The following is a 20124-nucleotide window of genomic DNA, read 5'->3' as shown; positions in this document are numbered from 1 at the left end:
TTTACCCTGTAGATTTAGTTTGTCATGATTTGAGAAGTAATAAAGATTTTTTTTTTTGTAAAATCAACTTATTAGTAAATAGTGTAAGCCTTCAAAATAGTAAAATGCAGTTTTTACAAGAATAGGAGTACAGCTTCTTGTACTTTCTGTGTACAATTTCTAATTTACCCATTAATAAATGTATGTTTGTTTTTATCAAATGTGATACTTCATTTCATATTTAGATGAAATGAAGTAATTCATGATACATTTTCAATTAAAATAACTGCTTTTATTTGATACTAATAAAATGTTAAATGATTTTTGTTCTGTCGTCACAGGATTGTTACTTATGAGACCATTAGAGTTGGAAGTAAAGGAGGAAATGAATGAATAATGGCAGATAAAACCGGTTCCATGATAGCCTCCGTGTCCGATCGTCCAGTTCCAAATCTGACCACTTCCCTGTGGAGGTCCAATCCTACGGTTCCTGCAGATGTGGGCATCGTCACAAGCTCCCAGTCCCAAATCAAGGACCTGTTTGGGCTATTCTGCATGGTGACTCTCAATCTTATCGCCTTGTTGGCCAATACTGGTGTCATGGTGGCCATTGCTCGTGCTCCTCACATGAAAAGGTTTGCGTTTGTGTGCCACCTCTGTGCAGTGGACCTCCTGTGCGCCATTCTCCTCATGCCTTTGGGCATCCTATCCAGCTCGCCGTTCTTCGGCACGGTGGTGTTCACTGTTCTCGAGTGCCAGGTTTATATCTTTCTCAACGTTTTCCTCATTTGTCTTTCCATTCTCACCGTCACAGCCATCAGCTTGGAGCGCTACTTCTACATCGTTCACCCGATGCGCTACGAAGTCAAGATGACTATCAACCTTGCTATTGGTGTCATGCTCCTCATTTGGGTTAAGTCCATTCTCCTAGCTCTGGTCACGCTGTTAGGATGGCCGGCTTATGGACATCAGAGCTCCATTGCCGCAGGTCACTGTTCCCTTCATGCAAGCCACAGTCACCTGAGAAAAGTGTTCGCTGTGCTCTTCAGTGTGGCTTGCTTTTTAGCTCCTGCGGTAGTTATCTTTGGTGTTTACTGTGCTGTGTACAAGGTAGCTCGCTCTGCAGCTTTGCAGCAGGTTCCTGCTGTACCAACATGGATAAACACAACCCCTGCCAAGAATCGCTCCGATTCCATCAACAGCCAAACCACAATGATCACCACCACCTGCACCCTGCCCCAAAGACTATCTCCAGAGAGGGCCTTCAGTGGAGGGAAGGCTGCACTCACTTTGGCGTTCATCGTTGGACAGTTCTTGGTTTGCTGGTTGCCCTACTTCATTTTCCACCTTCAGATGTCTCTGACCAGTTCCATGCAAAGCCCTGGGGACTTGGAGGAGGCTGTCACCTGGCTTGCCTACTCGTCCTTCGCAGTCAACCCATTCTTCTACGGCATGCTGAACCGACAGATCAGAGACGAGCTGGTGAAATTTCGACGTTGTTGCTTGACCCAGCCTGCGGAGGTGGGGGTGTCCAGCCAAGATGCCTCATTTCAGGAAAACTTCCTTCAGTTCATCCAGAGAACCAGCAACATAGCCGAACGACGCTCGAGCTGCGCTAACTCTAACACCACAAACACGTTGGACCAGCCCAACATGATCCCAGGACAAATACCAGAGCAGCATGCTTAGACTGTGGTGCGTAAAATTATGAATTACTGTGCTGATATGTTGAACATAAAGTTTTCAAATGTTTGTAAACCAGTTTTTTTTTTTTTTTTTTTTTTTTTACAACTTTGGCATAAAAGCTCACTGGTGTAAATATATCTCAAACAAGTGCAGCCTAATTTGAAGTGATAGTTCAAATCTTTTGAAGTGGGGTTCTGTGAAAACTTTAATAATAGTTAGTATCTTACCTGTTTTAGATATTTCTTTGAACAACCAAAGGTTAGGGATAGATAGACTTTAATCCTGACCTGAATAATGAGATAAAGGCTGAACTGAGTGGGATCAAGACAAAGGTGAACAGCTGCCATGTTGAAAACAGCAACAATGTCCAAAGTTTTGTAGCTGTTAAGGTAAAAACAGTTTTTAAAGCTGTACACGGCTGTTGATTTGCATTACATCCTCCTTTTGTCAGAAATAAGACATTTCTGTCCATGGAGTTGTTTTAAAATGATAGCAGTCCACTTTGATCTTGGCCTTGCTCAAATCGACTCATAAATCAAGTCCAAATTAAAGTTTATTTTCCAAAACTAAAGTATTTTAAAGAGCTAAAAACGAGTTTCACAGAACTCCATTTGGAAAGATTTGAGTTTTTCTATAATTAAATTTTCCATCTCATTCAAGGTCATGATGCTAACCTGTGATATAACAAAAAATATTCATAAAGTCCATCCATCCATCCATTATCTTTAACTCGCTTCTTCCATTTTGGGTAACGGGGGTCGCCGGTGGGTGCCCATGTCCAGCAATCACTGTGCAAGGGGCAGGGGACACCCTGGACAGGTTGCAAGTCCATCACAGGGACACATAGAGACAAATGAGACAAACAAACATTCACTCTCTCATTCACACCAAGGGACAATTTAGTGTTACCAATCAGCCTAAAATGCATGGTTTTGGTCTGTGGGAGGAAACCGGAGTACCAGGAGAAAACCCACGCATGCTCGGAGAGAACATGCAAACTCCACCCAGAAAGGTCCCTAGACCGGGATTTGAGCCGGCAACCATATTTTAATATATATTAAGATTTTAATAAATATCAGACATTGACCATTCCATCAAAATGACTCACCAATATAAAAGGCTTCTGTGTTAAGTTAAATTTTAATTTAAGGAACTGTCAAGTATATCTATTAATGCACTACTACTTATGAGCTTTTCACTTGTCGCTTGTGAACAGGTTGAGTTTAGATTTGTCAAAAATTACACATTTGCACTGTTCGAGTGTTGTCATTGTGTTAGAATAAATACCATGAATAAATTTGTCATTAAACATAATCCAAGATGAAGGGTTACATCATTTTCAGCCCCCTTTTAGGCATCTGCATTTAGTAGAAGGCCAAACTGACAAAGACCATGCAGAATAATGTAGTATTTTAATTGCACAGCAGAGAAAGCTATGTAGTCTCTGTAAGTAGGTCTAGATTTTTTTTTATCGGTATTGGTATTGGTTATTGGCCAAATAAGTTTTAACATATCGAATATTGTGCATCCCTAATATATATATATATATATGTGTATATGAAGCTGTTTTAAGTGTTTATTGATGTTTCTTAATGTTTAAGAAATGACTCGATTAAAAGCAGCACACTGACTTCCCTTTATTCCAATAAATCATTAGTTTTTTGTTGGTGTTTGGAAGGAGCTCATGAATTGTACAGATAACACCTTCCTGTGTGAAACAAATATGCTGATAGATGGTTAATGTTATCTCTCCTTGTTGCCATGGAGAGAGAGTGGGTCGGTAACTCACATAGCAACGATGCCCTTCTGACTTGATGTACGTGTTGAGGTTTAGATCCTGAGTGAAGTCTGGTCTTTTAAATGCACACTGTCAGATAGAAGCTTGTTTACATTCAAGCACAATAACAGTATCCTTGATAATGTCAGGTGGAGATGGTGAATTTACAATGGAAATCATTACTGAGAGTTGATAATGTGCCAAAAATGGCAACAAAGTGCTGCTTTATGGCCTCTGCTGTTTGCATTGGTCCTTCAACAACAATGTGCAAGTGTGGTTACAGCAAATAACAGCAAACGTTCTGCAGAAAGGGCACTTCATTTCTCTTACATAAATGGAGTTTTGTATCTAAGGTGATTAAAACATTTGTAGAAGATTCACCTGAATATACTCAGGTGTGTGAGTGGCTTTTTAACTGGACAGATGTCCAACCATCAAATAATTTAAAATAATTATACACAAAAAACTTGTTCTAAAAATGTGAATCTCGATTTGTGGTTTATCTTTTAGGTAGAGAGCTAAAATTATACATCTACTTGACATTTAGTAAAACCTGCAGCAGTATTTTAAAATCTGATCAGTGACGTGAAAGGACAAGGACGACATGTTTTCAGCTCAAGCTAGGACAAAGTTTCTTTTAATAGAAATGCAGGCTTGTTTTCACCACAAGCAGCTGGAAAAGCAGGTGTAACTGAGCCGGGACACTTGTTGAAAAAATGCTGAGTCAGTTATTCATGCCTGTTTCACACAAAAGCCGTTTCCTCCTCAGATGTTTGAAATCTTGTCCTGTTCCAGACCTTTAAAACACAGAAGATACGTGGAACAAGAACAGCTGTAAGGGACAAAATACTTGCTTTTTTCTTTGGGGCTGGTCAGTGCCACGGTCTTGAAATCCTGAGGTTGCAGGTTCGAGCCCAGGTTGTGTCAGGAAGGGCATCCAGCACAGAATGCCAAATCTTTCATGCGAGTTAGAGCGCTGTGGTGACTCCTGAAGGAGAAGCCGAAAGAAACTTGCTTTTTTCTTTGAACCTGACTTTGGAAACAGTATTTTCTTCCTATTTAAAGGGTAACCATGATTAAAGAGACGTGGGTTGTTATGTGAATTTTTTCAAACAATGTTTAAAACCAGAAAACATTTGTAGACAATTTGACTAATACTGAATCTGTAACGTCGTGCCCCATTTGGATCATTGACACGAACTGAGACACGTTTCCCCTGAACTGTGCATCGGTGTAAAATGTGTTATGTGACCATTTTTACATGTTTTTGACCTAACTATAAATATGAATACTGCACACTGTTCCAGTTTTGACATTTATATAGCCTTTTTATTTTCATTTTCTTTACATTTTATAACACTGAGCATGAACTTTGATGAACCCTTTGGCGTTGACACAAGCTGAGCTGTTTTACTTTTACTCAGTTTATTTTTTAAGAAAATCTTACCTATACCCATATGTTGAATATAGACATACACTATTAATGTTATTGTATTTTACCACATCCATTTTGTGTTATTCTATATATAAAGTAGTCTACATTTGTGTACTTATCCAATTTATGGATCTAAAATTATAGACAGATGACTTCAGTCTCTTGTTTTGGCTTCAGTTTACAAAAAGGAGTTTTATACTAAACACACATTTCAATGGTTTTTAGTTGCTAACAAGTCCACCAAGTAGTGTTTTATTGATTTATTTATTTATGTTTATGCCCTGTGATGGACTTGCGACCTGTCCAGGGTGTCTCCCGCCTCTCGCCCAGTGACTGCTGGATATAGACACCAGTGACCCCCCGTGACCTGAAAAGGAAGAGGCAGGTAAAAATAATGGATGGATGGATTTTTGTTTATTTCTTCACACCAAATGGTTTGCAAGCGAGGTAAGATGATCACAACTGAAGTGGTTGAACTAAAGGCAACAATGCAGATGTTCAGGGCAGCTACAAATACCTTGGAGTACCCCAGGCTCCTCGTGGTGAGGCCGCAAGAAAGTCAGCTACAACCAAGTACCTATGACAGGTCCTGAAGAGTCAGCTGAACGGCAAGAACAAAGTGCCAGTCATCAGACACCCAGCTGGTATAATAGCCCAGTTAAAGGAGGAGACAGAAGCCATCAAGACTCGAAAGCTCCTCACGATGCATGGAGGGTTTCATCCCAAGTCCAGCACCCTGAGACTCTACTAAAAGAAAGGAGGGAGGCAGAGGACTAGTGAGTGTGGCAATCAACACAAACGATCCTGAAGTACATGCCATGTCTTGACCAACAGAGTGTGCTGTATGCTAATATTTCCCTCCTTTTCCATCTCTCTGGACATTTGCCTGAAAAACATTTCAGTAAACAGCCAGATGTGGGTTTCCTGCTCAAACTGTGCTTCTGTTCTTTACATTTTAAATAAGAGCCCAGGAAAATGAACATTGAAAAGACTGATAAATGTATGTCTGTGAAATATTCATTAGATAGCAAACATAAACTGTGAGTGATCATGAGTGATATATCCAGTGTGTGTGGACAGCAAAAGATGGAAATGATTCGATCTTAAGTGGGGTGAATCGAGGGATCGGGGTCAGGAGGTCAAGGTTGATGAAACTGTGTGAAGTCAAATGTTTTGTGCGTTCGAGTGCGTTTAGCTTGGAGAGACTGAAGGACAAAAGGACACTTAACATGAAACCATTTCATATGATGTTTTCACATAGGCGCACACATAAACATGTAGATAAACATATAGTTGCTAAAATGTACAGAGCGTCAGTTTCAATGTTTAAAACCTTTTTTCCCTGTGACATAAATTCATAAAGTTCATGATGTGATACCCTATGGAGCATTTAGTTCCTGAGGGAACACTGAAGCATTTGGTCTGTAAATGAGCTACATTTCAGCTCAAATAGGCTGCTTGTAGAGCAGCTCCTGGCAAAAAGCTTCTGAAGTGTTGAGCAATATGCATTTAATGGTCAAACACATGTCCTGATGAAAGGACTGGATGATAATGATGGCACCAGAGCATCCTTACAGTACTGTCAGGGTTGATTCTAATTAAGCAGCTTTCTCATGCAGCTATAAATGCGACAGTCTGTGTCACACAAAGACAATAAAAGCCTTCCTCAGATGAGGTCAAGACAGTCACGGGTCTACTATGTTCCACCTGGGTGTCAGCGACAAGCCCATCATCCTTCCAGCTGCAGCTGCTCATCGTCCATGTTTCCAACCACAGCGAGTGGAGACGCAGCTCAACGGGGTGGAAATGGAGGAGCGGAGATTAGAAGACGCAAGAGCACAGGAGGAAATGATGGAGGTAAAGGTGGATCTATATTCTGACGAGCTGGATTCTGACCTTGGAGATGAGAGGCCTCTAATTCAAGACAGGGACCCCAACAGAGTCAACAGCAGTCTGAAGGTAAAAACTGTGCACTGTCATGAGTATTTTAACAACAACAAAAAGAGCAAACAACAACAAATGGGACTTGATCTGAAATTTCTTCATTTGGTTTAGATAAATGTAAGAATATGCTATTAAAACATTAAACCACACTTTACTTTCATTTTTTTCTGAATCATTTGAGTTATGTCGGTGCCAAAAATATATGTGTGTATGACCTACCCTTTATGGCAGATTCACTGACCTAAACGAGGCGAGCTCAGTGAACAAGGCCAGGCTGATTCTGGCAGATCCTGATCACCACTCCACAGTGAGTTCAGGTTGCTTCCATCTGGACGCAGGTATCTGCTGCCCAGATGTAGAACGAACAGAATGAAACACTCATTCATCCCTGTAGCGATTAGGCTTCTCAACAAACAGTGAGGATTTCATGTCCTGTTATTTTAATATCTCAATGTCTTGTGTAGTATGGATGTTTTGTGGGCCTGCTGACTGTGAAACCAATTGCCCATTGGGGATAATACAGACAAAAATCTTTTCTCCATCTGGTTACTGTGTTAGTTTTGAACACAGACTGTGTAAAAAATAGAAGTTAAAGTGATGCATGACCCACTGCTTACCTCAAGTGGACGTACTGATGTGTTATTTTGTTCCTACACTGTTCTTTCAGTAGTGTACATCCAGTGGTGTACATGCCTAATGATATGTCATGTATCACTGGGCACTTTTAAATGGGTATACTGAAATGCTTAAGCTTTTCTAGTGGGTTATATATATATATATATATATTTACTCTGTATGGCCGAGTATCACGTAGAATACACCACTTGTCTTACAGACATTTATCTCATCAATCACTGTCGTTCTGCTTGTTGGGTTTTTACAGTGTACAAGATAAACACCTGCAGGGAAAGTCCTGACAGTTTCTCTCTCTCTCTCTCTGTGTATTGAGGTCATGTTTGAGGACGTGATTGCAGAACCCCCCTCTGTAAGAAGCTTCGACAAAGTGTGGCTATGGAGCCACGCCCTTTTCGAGGTGTCAAGACTGTGGTGCTACCGCTTCATCTCCCTCTTGCTGGCCGTGCCAGTGTCACTGGCAGCAGGGCTCCTCTTCGCTGTGCTCAGCTGCCTTCACATCTGGTACGATCAGAACACTGATTTCAAACAGCTGAGCAACTTAATTGGGCTCTAAGATCATTTTCTGTTGGTGCTAATTAGATTTTCTTTTATGTATTTTCTACCCCTTGAGGGAACTCCATTAGGGAGAAATCTGTATACTATTTACCAAATTAGCTCCTCTTTTGCCCTCCCCTTTGTGTCCTTGCAGGTTGATCATGCCCTGTGTGCAGCTCCTTCTCATCAACATGCGGTGGATCCAGACGGTGTGGGCCAGCATGCTGAATGTTTTCATCAGTCCTTTCTGGACCAGTTTTGGAAAGTGTTGCGGTCAGGTCGTCATCCATATGGCTGATAACAAAACCAGATAAAACCAAAGATTTCGACCGCGTGCAAAACAGAAGATATGCAGGAGAGAGCAGCAGTGATGGATAGCTTGTTATTTCCTGAGAGGAAACGTGCATTGTTTGTGATTCGTTTGTGTTATTGTGCACATGCCATGATATTGGCGTGCCGACACATTCATCAGGGTTCCCATTTCGCAATGACATTGACGTATAGATGCTCCAATAATGCACCAAGATGTGGCCCAACACAAGCAGCAAACATGAGATGCCATAAGAGGCGTGCTTTCAGGAAAAAATTTGCAAAAAGCTGCGAAACTGTTGATCTAAAAACTTTGATCTGTGCATCAAAAGAGACTTGCTGACTTAAAAAAAAAATGGAAAAGTTGCTATACAGATGAAAGAAGCCAAATAAATGTTTTACAGACATTCAAAGAACGTACGTGTGTGTGTTGAGTGTATTTAAACTTCATCAAGATTTAAAATTGGGTCTATTCAGTCGAAACTCCAACACATCTTCGATGTGGGGGGATTTGAGAGGGTCCACCACCGACCTCACACATTTCAATCTTAAAAAACAGCTGTCCACTCTCATGAAATACTTTGATGTACGAAAAATAAAAAATAAAAAGACGTAACTTTATCTCAGTCTTGTTATTCTTTGGGCACATGCAGGAACTGAAACAGCTTCTTGACTGTTTGAAGAGCTCTTACTCACACAAAGATCAACATGACGGTCGGGAATGAATATGATGCTCAAGGACACTTGAGCATGTGAGCAGCAGTCCTGCAGCTCCACTGGCAGGTTCAGTTTAAGGTGAACGTTCAGAAAGATGACAACACGCTTAACTGAAGCAATCTGTTTGAAACAAAGCATCAACCAAGTCAGCTGAGCTCGTGGTAAAATAAATAAGCACATTGTTCTGAAAATCCTGAGGCTTGATTTATAATAGGCTGCCACAGGAAAATAAACTCTGTGAGCAACATTTTTACACATATTAAAATGGTCTGTGAGAAAATCCATTTCTTATTATAGCAAATAAACTGTTTTCAGTCTAGTTTAAGGATCATTGTCATGTTCCTTCTGTGGGAACTTTTCAAACTTTGATGGTTTTTCTTGCTGCTGGGTTTCTAGAACAGAGACCATGCATCCATCCATCCATCCATCCATCCAGCCAGCCAGCCAGCCAGCCAACCAGCTATCCATCCATCCAGCCATCCAGCCAGCTATCCATCCATCCATCCATCCGTCCGTCCGTCCGTCCATCCATCCATCCATCCATCCATCCATCCATCCATCCATCCATCCATCCAGCCATCCAGCCAGCCAGCCAGCCAGCCAGCCAGCCAACCAGCCAGCCAGCTATCCAGCCAGCCATCCATCCATCCATCCATCCATCCATCCATCCATCCATCCATCCATCCATCCAGCCAGCCAGCCAGCCAGCCAGCCAGCCAGCCAGCCATTGCAAAGGAGCTGATATCCATATCCTGCAGTCATTGTGCGAGAGGTGAGGGACACCCTGGATAGGTCTCCAGTTCATCACAGAGACACATAAACGAGACAAACAACCTCTCACTCTCACCTAGGAAAAATTTAGTTAGCAGTCAGCTTAACATTCACCGAGCTACCACAGCCCTCTGTGTGGAGCAGAGGGCACCCGGGGCAGCAGATGATGGGGGTTAAGGGCCTTGCTCAAAGGCCCAGAGTCGGGCAAATGAGGATGGAGACAGGTGTGCGTGCTTCACTTTTCCACCCACATTTTAATGTTGTCGGCTCGGAGTGGAACCGGCGACCTTCCGATCACAGGCCCACCTTCTCTAACCTCCGCGCCACCACCCCCCACAAGATCATGCCTGAACTATAACTAGTAACTGTATAGTAGAGTATATTTGTGACCTTTCAGTTAATTCAAGTTCCTCCTAATGTCCTGAACTGCATGTGTACCATCACCAGGAGATAAATGTGTAAACCTTGATCATCAGTCTTGCTTTGAGGACCACACTTCACACATTTATTAAAAACAGGACATCCTCTGCATGTTTTTGTTTGTTAAAGACTGAGCCTTTCGAGGATGCTATTTTTGCACCCAGTCATGTTTAAATCATTTTGTGAACCTCATCACCAACCACATGCTTTGTTCCAACTTTTTATTGAATTTGCTGCATGCTTAGAACACAACAACAACAACAACAATAAAAAAGTCAAATAAAATAGACAAGACAAAACATTAAACAATAATATCAATATAAAAGTAATAATGTGTTTCTCACACCTGATTTAAAGTACACAACATGGGAATTGTTTATGTTGATAAATAAAAGAAAATGAAAATCATAATTTATCACATTAAATTTATTACCTTTGACCATTTTTTCAAAAATATGCAACAAAAATGTTGTGAGTCTCCTGACTCATAAAAACTGACAATACCCATTGTTGTTGTTCTTTGAGGAATAATGGTAAATGTACTGTACTGTATAGCACTTTTCTATCTAATCAAGATACTCAAAGTGTTTTTCAACACAATCTGTGCCCTCATTTACCTCCACACACATTCATACAGCACGCTTCTACATCTCTACAAAGACAAATAATAATAAACACCCACACCCGCCTCCATCTGCATTTGTCTCGCTCTGAGCCCTTAGGCCAGGCGCTTAACCCCCATTATGCTCCCCTTGATGGCAGCTCTCTGCTCCACGCAGAGGGCTGTGGTGGCTCGGTGGTCTGTAGTTGTGTCAGGAAGGCCAAGTCTTCGTGCGAGTTAGTTCACTGTTGCGACCCATGAAGAAGGGAGCAGCTGAAAGAAGAAGAAAAAAAAAGTACAAAGTGACACACCCAGCATTGGTCTTTGGAAACATTAGCACCCAAATAACTGGAGTCAGAGATATCACCTCTACCATTACACTCCAATTGACTCAACATGCAGGTCTGAGAGCCCCGTGTGTCTCTGTCTACATTTAATGGAAGAGAAGAGCCAGAGCAGTCTCAGTTGACTATATTGATACCCATGAAAAACAGAGGTATGCCCACGAGCTATTTCTGTCCGTCTGCCTCCATACCTAACCGGCTTCTTTTCTCTCCACTGCCACGCCAAGAATAGACATCTAATTGGCCTGGCATGTAATCACACGCACTCTGATTTCATTTCACCACTGCCTCCTTGATTCTGCCTCCACTACCATCAGGGAACTGGGACAAGGAATGCCAGGCTACGCTTCCTCTCACCCCCAGCTACTATCAGGCAGCTGGAGTTTGTGCTGTACTTCCTTCCACAGGGAGTATCTCTGTACCACCTTTTCTTTAGCCTTTTTTAGCTGGCAGCCCTCCATGGGTGGGTTTGTTTATGCAGCATGCTGCTATGGAAAGCAATGATTGATAGCAACAACTGCAAAGCTTAAATAAGGCGGTGTGAGTTTTATTTTGGGGGACTATTTCCCCCTTTGCTAAAATCAGAAATGTTTAACGAGGCCAAGGACACTGCACAAACTATCTGTCTCTCTTGTGCGCAAGAACTGTGAAAAATGAAGACGTCTGAGATGTTTTATCACATCCACACAAGTCCTTTAAAGAAACGCTCAGTGACAAATGACCAGTCAACAACGTAGAACTGTTTAATGAATCCGAGCAACAATGTAATATGCATATTGTGATAATATTGCTTTGTGAGTCTCTTATGCTTGTGATTCATTTTGCTCATAAGTTTGGTCCAAACTGAAGGCAGAGATGAGAATGTGTTTGTGTGGAAGTTAGTGCTACCGTGCAAACCCAGCCCCAGTTAGCTCGACGACTCCATGTGAAATGTGACACAGCTCTGGGTTCTGCTTTAAGGCATTCCTTTTCTGTCTGTGGTCATTACATTGTGTGCATGTTTGCGAGTGTACACTTCTTTGAGGGCGTGTATGTGTGTGTAGGGTGGGGGTGAGGCCTCCACTTTTACCGGGACGCCTGCGGCAGCTGTCCCTTGGCATGTCAGCAGGGGTGTCACAGTCCTGTTGCAGAGGGTGAGTGAACCGAGGCTGCTGCCTGCAGTGTCCACAAAGACGTATCCTCTCTGCGTTCGACTCGACCGGGACCTGCCACCACAACCATGGAGGATCAGTACCAGTACAACGCCACTGAGGAGAAGATTGTGAAGGACAGCCACACGAAAGAAATCGATCTGATTAACAGAGACCCCAAGCAGATCAATGAGGACGTGGTGAAGGTTTGTGCAGAAAGGACACTAAACTTTTAAATGGAAAACGTTCAGAAATGTAAACATAGCATGTTCCGTTAAAATCATGAGTATAGTGCTGGGCAAATGGACATGAAAACATGGTATTGTACTGGCTGAGAAAGCTTTAAATAGTCCAGGAGCTATTCCAGTTGCCTAAGCAGCACAGATTTTATTTTGGGAATGAGTTGGGGTGGAGGGTGGGGTGAGGTGGGGTGTGTGAATGAATATCTGTACTACAACATTCTTTCAGGTTACTGTTTATTTTCAAACTTTTGCTTTAAAATAATTGTAAAGCTTTATCGAAGATTCTGATATTTTATGGAAAAGTACAAAAAACAAAACAAAAACAAAACAAAAACAGGGTCACTGTAAACAAAACGTATTATGCCAGATTTAATGAAAGAAAAATATAACAAACTTAAATCAGGTCCTCCGGCTAGATTAAAAAATAAATGAATAAAAATGAAAAAACAAAATAAGAAACAATTAAAAACTTGTTGAAACGTTTCATCTTTGATCCAAAAGACTTCTTCAGACAGAGGAGCTGCAATAAACTCAGTCTTATAAATAGCACCTTCTCATAGTGGATCAACCAGTTTGTCACTGACATCCAGAACTAGCTGCTCACGTGCAAAAGGTCCATCAGCCTAACAATTGGTTGTTCATGCACTGATGGTTGCTTACTATTCACAGGGTCTGAGTGATATTAGCAATAGCATTATAAGAAGGTGACAGTTGGACACGGAGGCCTCCGCCCCTGTTTAATGATGGACGGGCTGTCTTGACAAAGATGGCTTCCATCACTCCTCTCTCAAAGCTTCGTTCCTCTCTATCAAAGATATGAACATCTTCGTCCCTGCACAACTGACCGCTGGCCTGCAGATAAGTGTAGACCGCAGAGTGTTGGCCTGATGATGTTGCTCTTCTGTGCTGGGCCATCCTTTTGGCCTGTTTTCTTAATTTTATTTATTTATTTTTTAATCCATCCATAGGACCTGACTTAACTTTGTTAGCATGCCAGTTAAACATTAGTTGTCAAACGAGTGTTTATGATAAATGATGAATTGGCACCTAGAGTTAAAATCTACAAGGGTCATACTTGAAAGCTGTAGTGAAATCTTGCTTGAAGTGATAGCGCAGGTATTTCAAACGAGGATTACGCTGAGGGATGATCAACAGTCATTGTTATATGTTGCAGCTAACTCTTCAAACAACCTCTGTTTGACGGTGGAGTTTAAAAGGCTAAACTGACTGTGTCCAAGGTCAATGTGTGTAGCTACCTTCTTAAAACAACTCCAGTTTCAAACGTTTTATAGCAGTTAACGAGAACGCTAATTTAATAACCAGATCACGAGCATCAGTTTCACAGAACACGCTTATTTACATAGGAATTTATGGTTATATGTGAGCTAGTTGTAGCACCTCCAGTGTAGCCTAGAGCACTTTCAGCAGGAACATCAAAATGTTTTTTCAATACTAATTGTGCAACAATGAAAACGTTTATAAATTGGTGTTCATGTAAACTGCAGTGACGTTTTGAAGAGTTGTTTTAAAACAGAATCGGCTCAGATTAGTTGCCAGCTCGTCAATTCAATCAGAACTCAATTTTTTTTCTCCAAACCGAAGTTGTTCAAAAGCTATCTACAACAGATAAGATATTATTTGTTCATAACATTTCCACAGAACCAACTTTAAAAAGTCTGAACCATTAAAAGTCTGCGTTTCCATCAAGGGTTAGACCTGTCAGCTATTTGTTTGTACAAACAAACAACTTTTTTTCTATTTAAGAATTTGACTAGGGATGCACGATATTATCGGCATGTATCGATATCGGCTGATATTAGCGATAAAGTTAAATATCGGCCATGGGCCATTCCATCAAAAAAACTCACCAATATAAAAAGCTTCTGTTTTAAGTTTATTTTTAATTTAATAAACTGTCAAGTATATCTAGTAATGCACTACTACTTATGTGTTTTTCACTTGCAATTTGTGAACAGGTTGAGTTTAGATTTGAAAAAATTTACAAATTTGCACTGTTCGAGTGTTGTCATTGTGTTAGAGAGAATAAATGTCATGAATAAATTTGTCATTAAACATAATCCAAGTTTAAGTGTTACATCATTTCCATCCCCCTTTTTGGCATCTGCATTTGGTAGCGGGACAAAATGACAAAGACCATGCAGAATAATGTAATATTTTAATTCCACAGCAGAGAAAGCTATGTAGTCTCTGTAAGTAGGTCTAGGGAAAAAATATTGGTATTGATATAGGTTATCAGCCAAATAAGTTTTAACATATCGGCATATCGGATATCGACCAAAAATCCAATATCGTGCATCCCTAAATTTGACTTAAACAAAACTGTAGAATTTGAATGAGCTCCAGATTATTTATGAAACGAGCGAGAGAAAAAACGATTTATTTCCACCCATCCTATCAAAGGAAGATCCCAGTCTGTGATCTCTACTTCGAACGCCCTTATTGCTTCCCATACCGAGCAAATCCAATCTGCACGCTGAGAAAACATTTCAGACGTGCAGTGTGTCTGCAGTCTGAAGGATGATTACAACAATTAGCTGACTCTATACTGAGAATGTGCTGGGCTTTTTTTTTTTTTTTTTTTTTTTTTCAGAAGGACTAGGTGGCACATAATGAAATCCAAAAAGCAGATTGGACCATTGTAGAGTTGCTCTCATGCATTTTACATGAGGCTAGCTCTGATTTCTGAAAAATGTGCTGGAATGAAGCGTTCGGAAGCAGCATTAAATGCCATTTCACCACTCTGACTGTACATAAAGTACACAGAATAATAAGTCCCTCTGCATAAATTTACCTGTAACACTTCGCAGCCTTTCAAAGCATAAACTTCAGAAGTGCATATGTGTGCTCTCAGTGATCTGTGCTAACAAACGCCTCTTTGCACTCAGGTGGAGTTTGAGGATGTCATTGCAGAGCCGGATGGGACGCACAGCCTGGATGGAGTGTGGAAGCTCAGCTACACCACCTTCACCGTGTCAAAGTATTGGTGCTACCGCGTTCTCTCCGCCATCTTCGGCATCCCGGTCGCTCTGCTCTGGGGCTTCCTGTTCGCCTGCATCTCCTTCTGCCACATCTGGGCTGTGGTTCCCTGCATCAAGAGCTGTCTGATCGAGTCGCAGTGCATCAGCCGCATTTACTCCCTCTGCATTCAGACCTTCTGTGATCCCTTCTTTGAAGCTCTGGGCAAGGTTTTCAGCAGCGTGCGTGTGGCACTGCAAAAAGAGGCCTAGGAACTCCCCACAGCACAGCGTTAAAGTGTGATCAGATGAGGTGTGGTGTCTTTTTATACAACCTAAACTAAGTCCTGGCATCTTTGCTTTCCAACTGACTCATCCTCCTCCCGTTGTAACATGCTGTGTCTCCACCCTCCTGACTCAGACTCACAGATCTGAAAGCCCACTGTGCATTTTGCCACCAGAAGCGCAGTGACAGCTGCAGCAGGCGGTCTACGTGGTGACAGCTCCGGCACTTCTAGGTCTTCCTCACTGAGGAAGAAGACGGCAGGCTGTCACGAGAAGACTCTGGGTGTCCACATTTACTTGTTTCACAATAAAAGCTGCTTGTTCGCAAGAAACAAGAGAAAAATCCCCAAACCTTTCTGCACTTGTGAATGATGTTTATGAGTTACACGTCAAAAGCTTGTTTTGAAGCTTTGGTTTGGTTCTGGTTTCAATTAACTTTATTTTGTTCACAATAAAGGTTAAAAGTATGAAAGAATGGAAAAACATGTGAAAACAGATGGACATAGACAGTCGTCTTTCACAACAATGCAATCAGTTGAATTTTAAGCTTATTTGTTTTTAATATTTTGGCTCATGTTTGGCTGCAAAGATAAGAGTGTATTTTAAATGAATAGTCCAAGGCAAACTAATTTGGAAAAACTTTATTACTGTTATTTGGATAGTTAAATTATAAAATTATTTACAGTATTATAATAACAGATATGTTTGAAATGCTGCATTTCACACTGATGGAAAAGTATTTGGTTACAAGCATGAAGCTAAAATTTTTTCCAGAAGCTTTTGAGCTCATTTAAAGTAAAAGTTTGATTCAGTCTTATTTTGAAAGGGCTTAGCCATCCTGACCAGTGAACTGTGACCCACTACAGGATGCTGTTGTGAGTCTTTATTGTGTGTCTCAGACCCATTTTTGATGGTTCAGTGCCACCACTAACATTTTTTTTTTTGTAACCTTGTTGTGTTCCATTCTGGCTTATTTCTAGTCTTTTATTTCTCTACAAGAAAATACACACTGACTTTAGCTGCTGCTCAGAAAAAGACACTATGTTAAACTGTTTTGCAATAAATTGAAACTGTGTTATTCAAAAACACCATCTGTTGTCAGACCTCATTACCAATAAAATAAATTAAAAGGTAAATTGAGCTTCACAACCACATCAGAGCTCTCGTTTTACATTTTCACTCCTTCCACGAAAGAATTCAAACAAAAATTTAAGGAGACATTTACAAAAAAACAACTTTTAACAAAGACCTGAGTGGAAGAAAGCCTGTACGAAAGAGTAAAAACTCGTTTTTAATTTAGTTTAATTTCAAACGTTTTATTTTTAACAGAAAAACTTCTCAAACTCAACAGCAGAGAACCTTTTCTATAAACATAAGATAATCGAGAACTTATAGAATTGCTTTGGAAAGGCCTCTGTTTGAGTGTAAAGCAGAGTTTTCAAGCTTGTACTGTTTCTGCACATTTGCACAGTGTGACCTTATAGGCAGCACGATGGCGCAGTGGTTAGCACTGTTACCTCACAGCAAGAAAGTCCTGGGTTCAATCCCCATTCTTTCTGTGTGGAGTTTGCATGTTCATCTCGTGCTTGCGTGGGTTTTCTCCGGTTACTCCAGTTTCCTCCCATAGACCAAAAACATGCATGTTAGGCTGCCCTCAGGCCCAGGCCTCGTTTGCAAAAGAGACTTGTGATCTCAATGGGAGTTGCTTGGTTAAAAAAAGGTTCATAAAATTAAATAAACGGAAGAGCGATCAGAAGGAAAACCTTCCTACATCCTCGCCACAAAATCCACACGAACATCAAAACAAACCTTTGAAACAATTCTTGAGGACTCATAAAGTTTTGATAAAATAACATATGAAATTTCACGATATTTATACTTTCAGACCCACTGAAAATCTGCCAGTCTCTGGAAGCGACTTCCTCATAATATACAGAATTTAAGCTCAGGGACAAGGTGCAAACTGATTTTATAAGTTTTGATACAGTAAAAGTCAGGATTATGGGCAATTTTGTTAAGAAATATCTATTTATAGAAACGAGAGGCTCTCCACACCTGTGCAAGTTCTGCAGTTATTAACCTGCATGCAGGTTTGGATCATTGTACTTTGAGATGTTGTGCAACAGAAGGACAAAACTAAAACCCAAGCAGAAAATCGTCTCACCTGACGCTGAGAAGAGAAATTAAAACGTAAAATGAAACTGAAAAGAACAATCCGACCAGCACAAAGGCAGAATGATTCTGTCGGGAGGCAGTTACCACCCAGCTTTTGTTTGTCCTCGTGTCCCTTTTTGATGTTTCCAGGAATAATCAATACGCTGCAGTAAAATTCACAGATGGTTCTGATGCCTGATTAAACAGTCTCACTGCTCGTGGAGATCTTCGCCTTTATTGTCATGCAGCGATTGTTGCATCCTGAAACAATAATCTTAAAAAACGGAGTTGCAACAGGCTGGACAATATGCTCAAAATTTAAAGGACATGACTGAAAACCCAACATTTTTTCAACACATCGCCCTGCTCAGAAGGCAAAAACAGACAGAAAGAGAGCATTTATAATCTGTTGTTGCTTACAGTTTTTATTTTTTTAACAATTTGTCAAATCTTTAGTGACGGGCATGACATTTCACGTCTAACACGAGCTGAAGTAACAGTTTACATGTGTGCAAATATGTAGCAAAGCCAACATTGTATTCATGACAGCAGAACAAATTAATCCTAACACGAGACAAGTCGTTGGATTTTCTGTTAACAAAAAATTTAAAAAGACAGTGCAATAAAACATTTCCTCTATTTACCTTTTTATGCACAACAAAGACAACATTTTGTATATTTAAATCCAAAAATATATATAAAAAAAACAAAGTTTGCCTTTCATATAGGTACTCGTGTCAGTCCACGGTTACCTCATGTGACTCGTCTTCATGTGGTGGACGTCTGTGTGATGCTCCTCTGACTGCTGGTGCTCTTGATGGCGAAGGTGGAGGAGTTGCTCTTGTGGCTGGAGTCAAAGTCGCGCTCGCAGCGGCACTGGGACGACTTGAGGTAGCGAGCGGAGCAGCACAGAAAGTTCTGCCTCAGGTCGTGGAAGAGATGCCCGGCGAAGCACATGTAGATCCAGGGGTTGCAGCAGCTGTTGAGGCTCGCCAGCAGCATGGAGATGATGAAGGGCATGGCTGAACATGAGGGGAGATACAGAGAGTAAGTAACAAATACTTTTTAAAGTGATTTTTATTCACAGCTAAAGGCTTAATCCTACTCTTAACTTTAATCCCCCACTCTTTTATCTCACCAGGCCAATTTAAAAGCTGACATTTTAACTCGTCACAAAAAGGGAAATAAAGGTGAGATTAAGGATGCTTACTTCTATTATCCCTTGGCATTAACAAGAAAAACAAACTGCACCAGTATTTTTGTTGTCCACTGTGACAAAGTCCATTTTTTTAGACATGCTGGATATATGAATATATTTTTGATTCTGAGGAATGAAGAAACATTTATCAGCCGTTTCTCTGCTTCGATCAGATAATGTTCTTTCAAACTAAAAATTTACACAGCTTACCACTTAAAATCTTCTCTTAATTTTGCTTAGTTTATGTTTAGCTTAGCTTATGCACTTTCTTGGTTTTATACTTTTTATTTTTGCTATTTTTGGGTGCACCTGGGACATTGAGTACACAGTTTTGTTCCACCTCATATACCTCATGTGATGCAAACGATAATAAAGTCTCCTTGAATCTTGAACCTTACATGTATACGTATAAAAATGAATATATCGTGAAGTTTAAGTTTATTTGTCACTAAAATTATTTGATTAAACAAAATCAACAGTTTATTGTTTTGCAAAGGAAATTACTGTTTTAAACATCTTGTCACTTTCTTTGCATTTGAAACATTGGTTTAGTCAAGCAATATAGTAAATAAAAACTCCATTGGATTTGAAGTTGGACGGTACAGTGGAGCTGTTGGTAGAGCTGTTGCCGCTCAGCGAGAAGGTCGCCAGATCAAATCCTGACCGGGGGCCTTTCTGGGTGGAGTTTGCATGTTCTCTCCATGGGTTTTCTCCAGGTACTTCGGTTTCCTCCCACAGACCAAAAACATGCATGTTAGGCTGATTAGTAACTCTAAATTGTCTCTGGGTGTGAGTGAGAGAGTGAATGCTTGTTTGTCTCTTTGTGTCCCTGTGATGGACTGGAGACCTGTCCAGGGTGTCCATCGCCTCTTGCACAGTGACTGCTGAATATGGGCACCAGTGACCCCCGTGACCCAAAAAGGAAGAAGTGGGTAAAGATAATGGATGGATGGATAGATGGATGGATGGATGGATGGATGGATGGAT

General features: G+C 40.8%; 4 protein-coding genes across 5 annotated transcripts in view; 3 read left to right on the top strand and 1 right to left on the bottom strand.

The window, feature by feature from the left end:
- The first annotated feature begins 375 nt into the window (after positions 1-375).
- On the top strand, positions 376-1668 carry gpr61l (G protein-coupled receptor 61-like). The gene has a single exon (XM_037679546.1). The coding sequence runs from the start codon at positions 376-378 to the stop codon at positions 1666-1668; it is 1293 nt and encodes a 430-aa protein (XP_037535474.1).
- A 5015-nt stretch (positions 1669-6683) lies between these two features.
- Positions 6684-8587, top strand: LOC119412524 (caveolin-2-like). The gene is made up of 3 exons (XM_037679543.1): positions 6684-6836; positions 7771-7958; positions 8146-8587. The coding sequence occupies exons 1-3, from the start codon at positions 6684-6686 to the stop codon at positions 8303-8305; spliced, it is 501 nt and encodes a 166-aa protein (XP_037535471.1). The 3' UTR covers positions 8306-8587.
- A 3550-nt stretch (positions 8588-12137) lies between these two features.
- On the top strand, positions 12138-16871 carry cav3 (caveolin 3). 2 transcript variants are annotated; one of them, XM_037679542.1, is made up of 3 exons: positions 12138-12489; positions 15432-15813; positions 15922-16871. In XM_037679542.1, the coding sequence occupies exons 1-2, from the start codon at positions 12373-12375 to the stop codon at positions 15771-15773; spliced, it is 459 nt and encodes a 152-aa protein (XP_037535470.1). In that variant the 5' UTR covers positions 12138-12372; the 3' UTR covers positions 15774-15813; positions 15922-16871. The 2 variants fall into 2 exon arrangements, with proteins under 2 accessions (XP_037535470.1, XP_037535469.1); XM_037679541.1 differs by having other exon boundaries at positions 15432-16871.
- A 1706-nt stretch (positions 16872-18577) lies between these two features.
- Positions 18578-20124, bottom strand: part of oxtra (oxytocin receptor a) — a 9965-nt gene continuing 8418 nt past the window's right edge. The window contains exon 2 of the mRNA XM_037679540.1: positions 18578-18961. Coding sequence (XP_037535468.1) covers positions 18708-18961 — 254 coding nt within the window. The 3' untranslated portion in view covers positions 18578-18707. The remainder of the gene's footprint in view (positions 18962-20124) is intronic.

The sequence above is a fragment of the Nematolebias whitei genome, chromosome 7 (genome assembly GCF_014905685.2).
Source record: "Nematolebias whitei isolate Nwh7 chromosome 7, NemWhi1, whole genome shotgun sequence".
NCBI lineage: Eukaryota > Metazoa > Chordata > Actinopteri > Cyprinodontiformes > Rivulidae > Nematolebias > Nematolebias whitei.
This window is presented reverse-complemented; position numbering and strand designations above follow the sequence as displayed.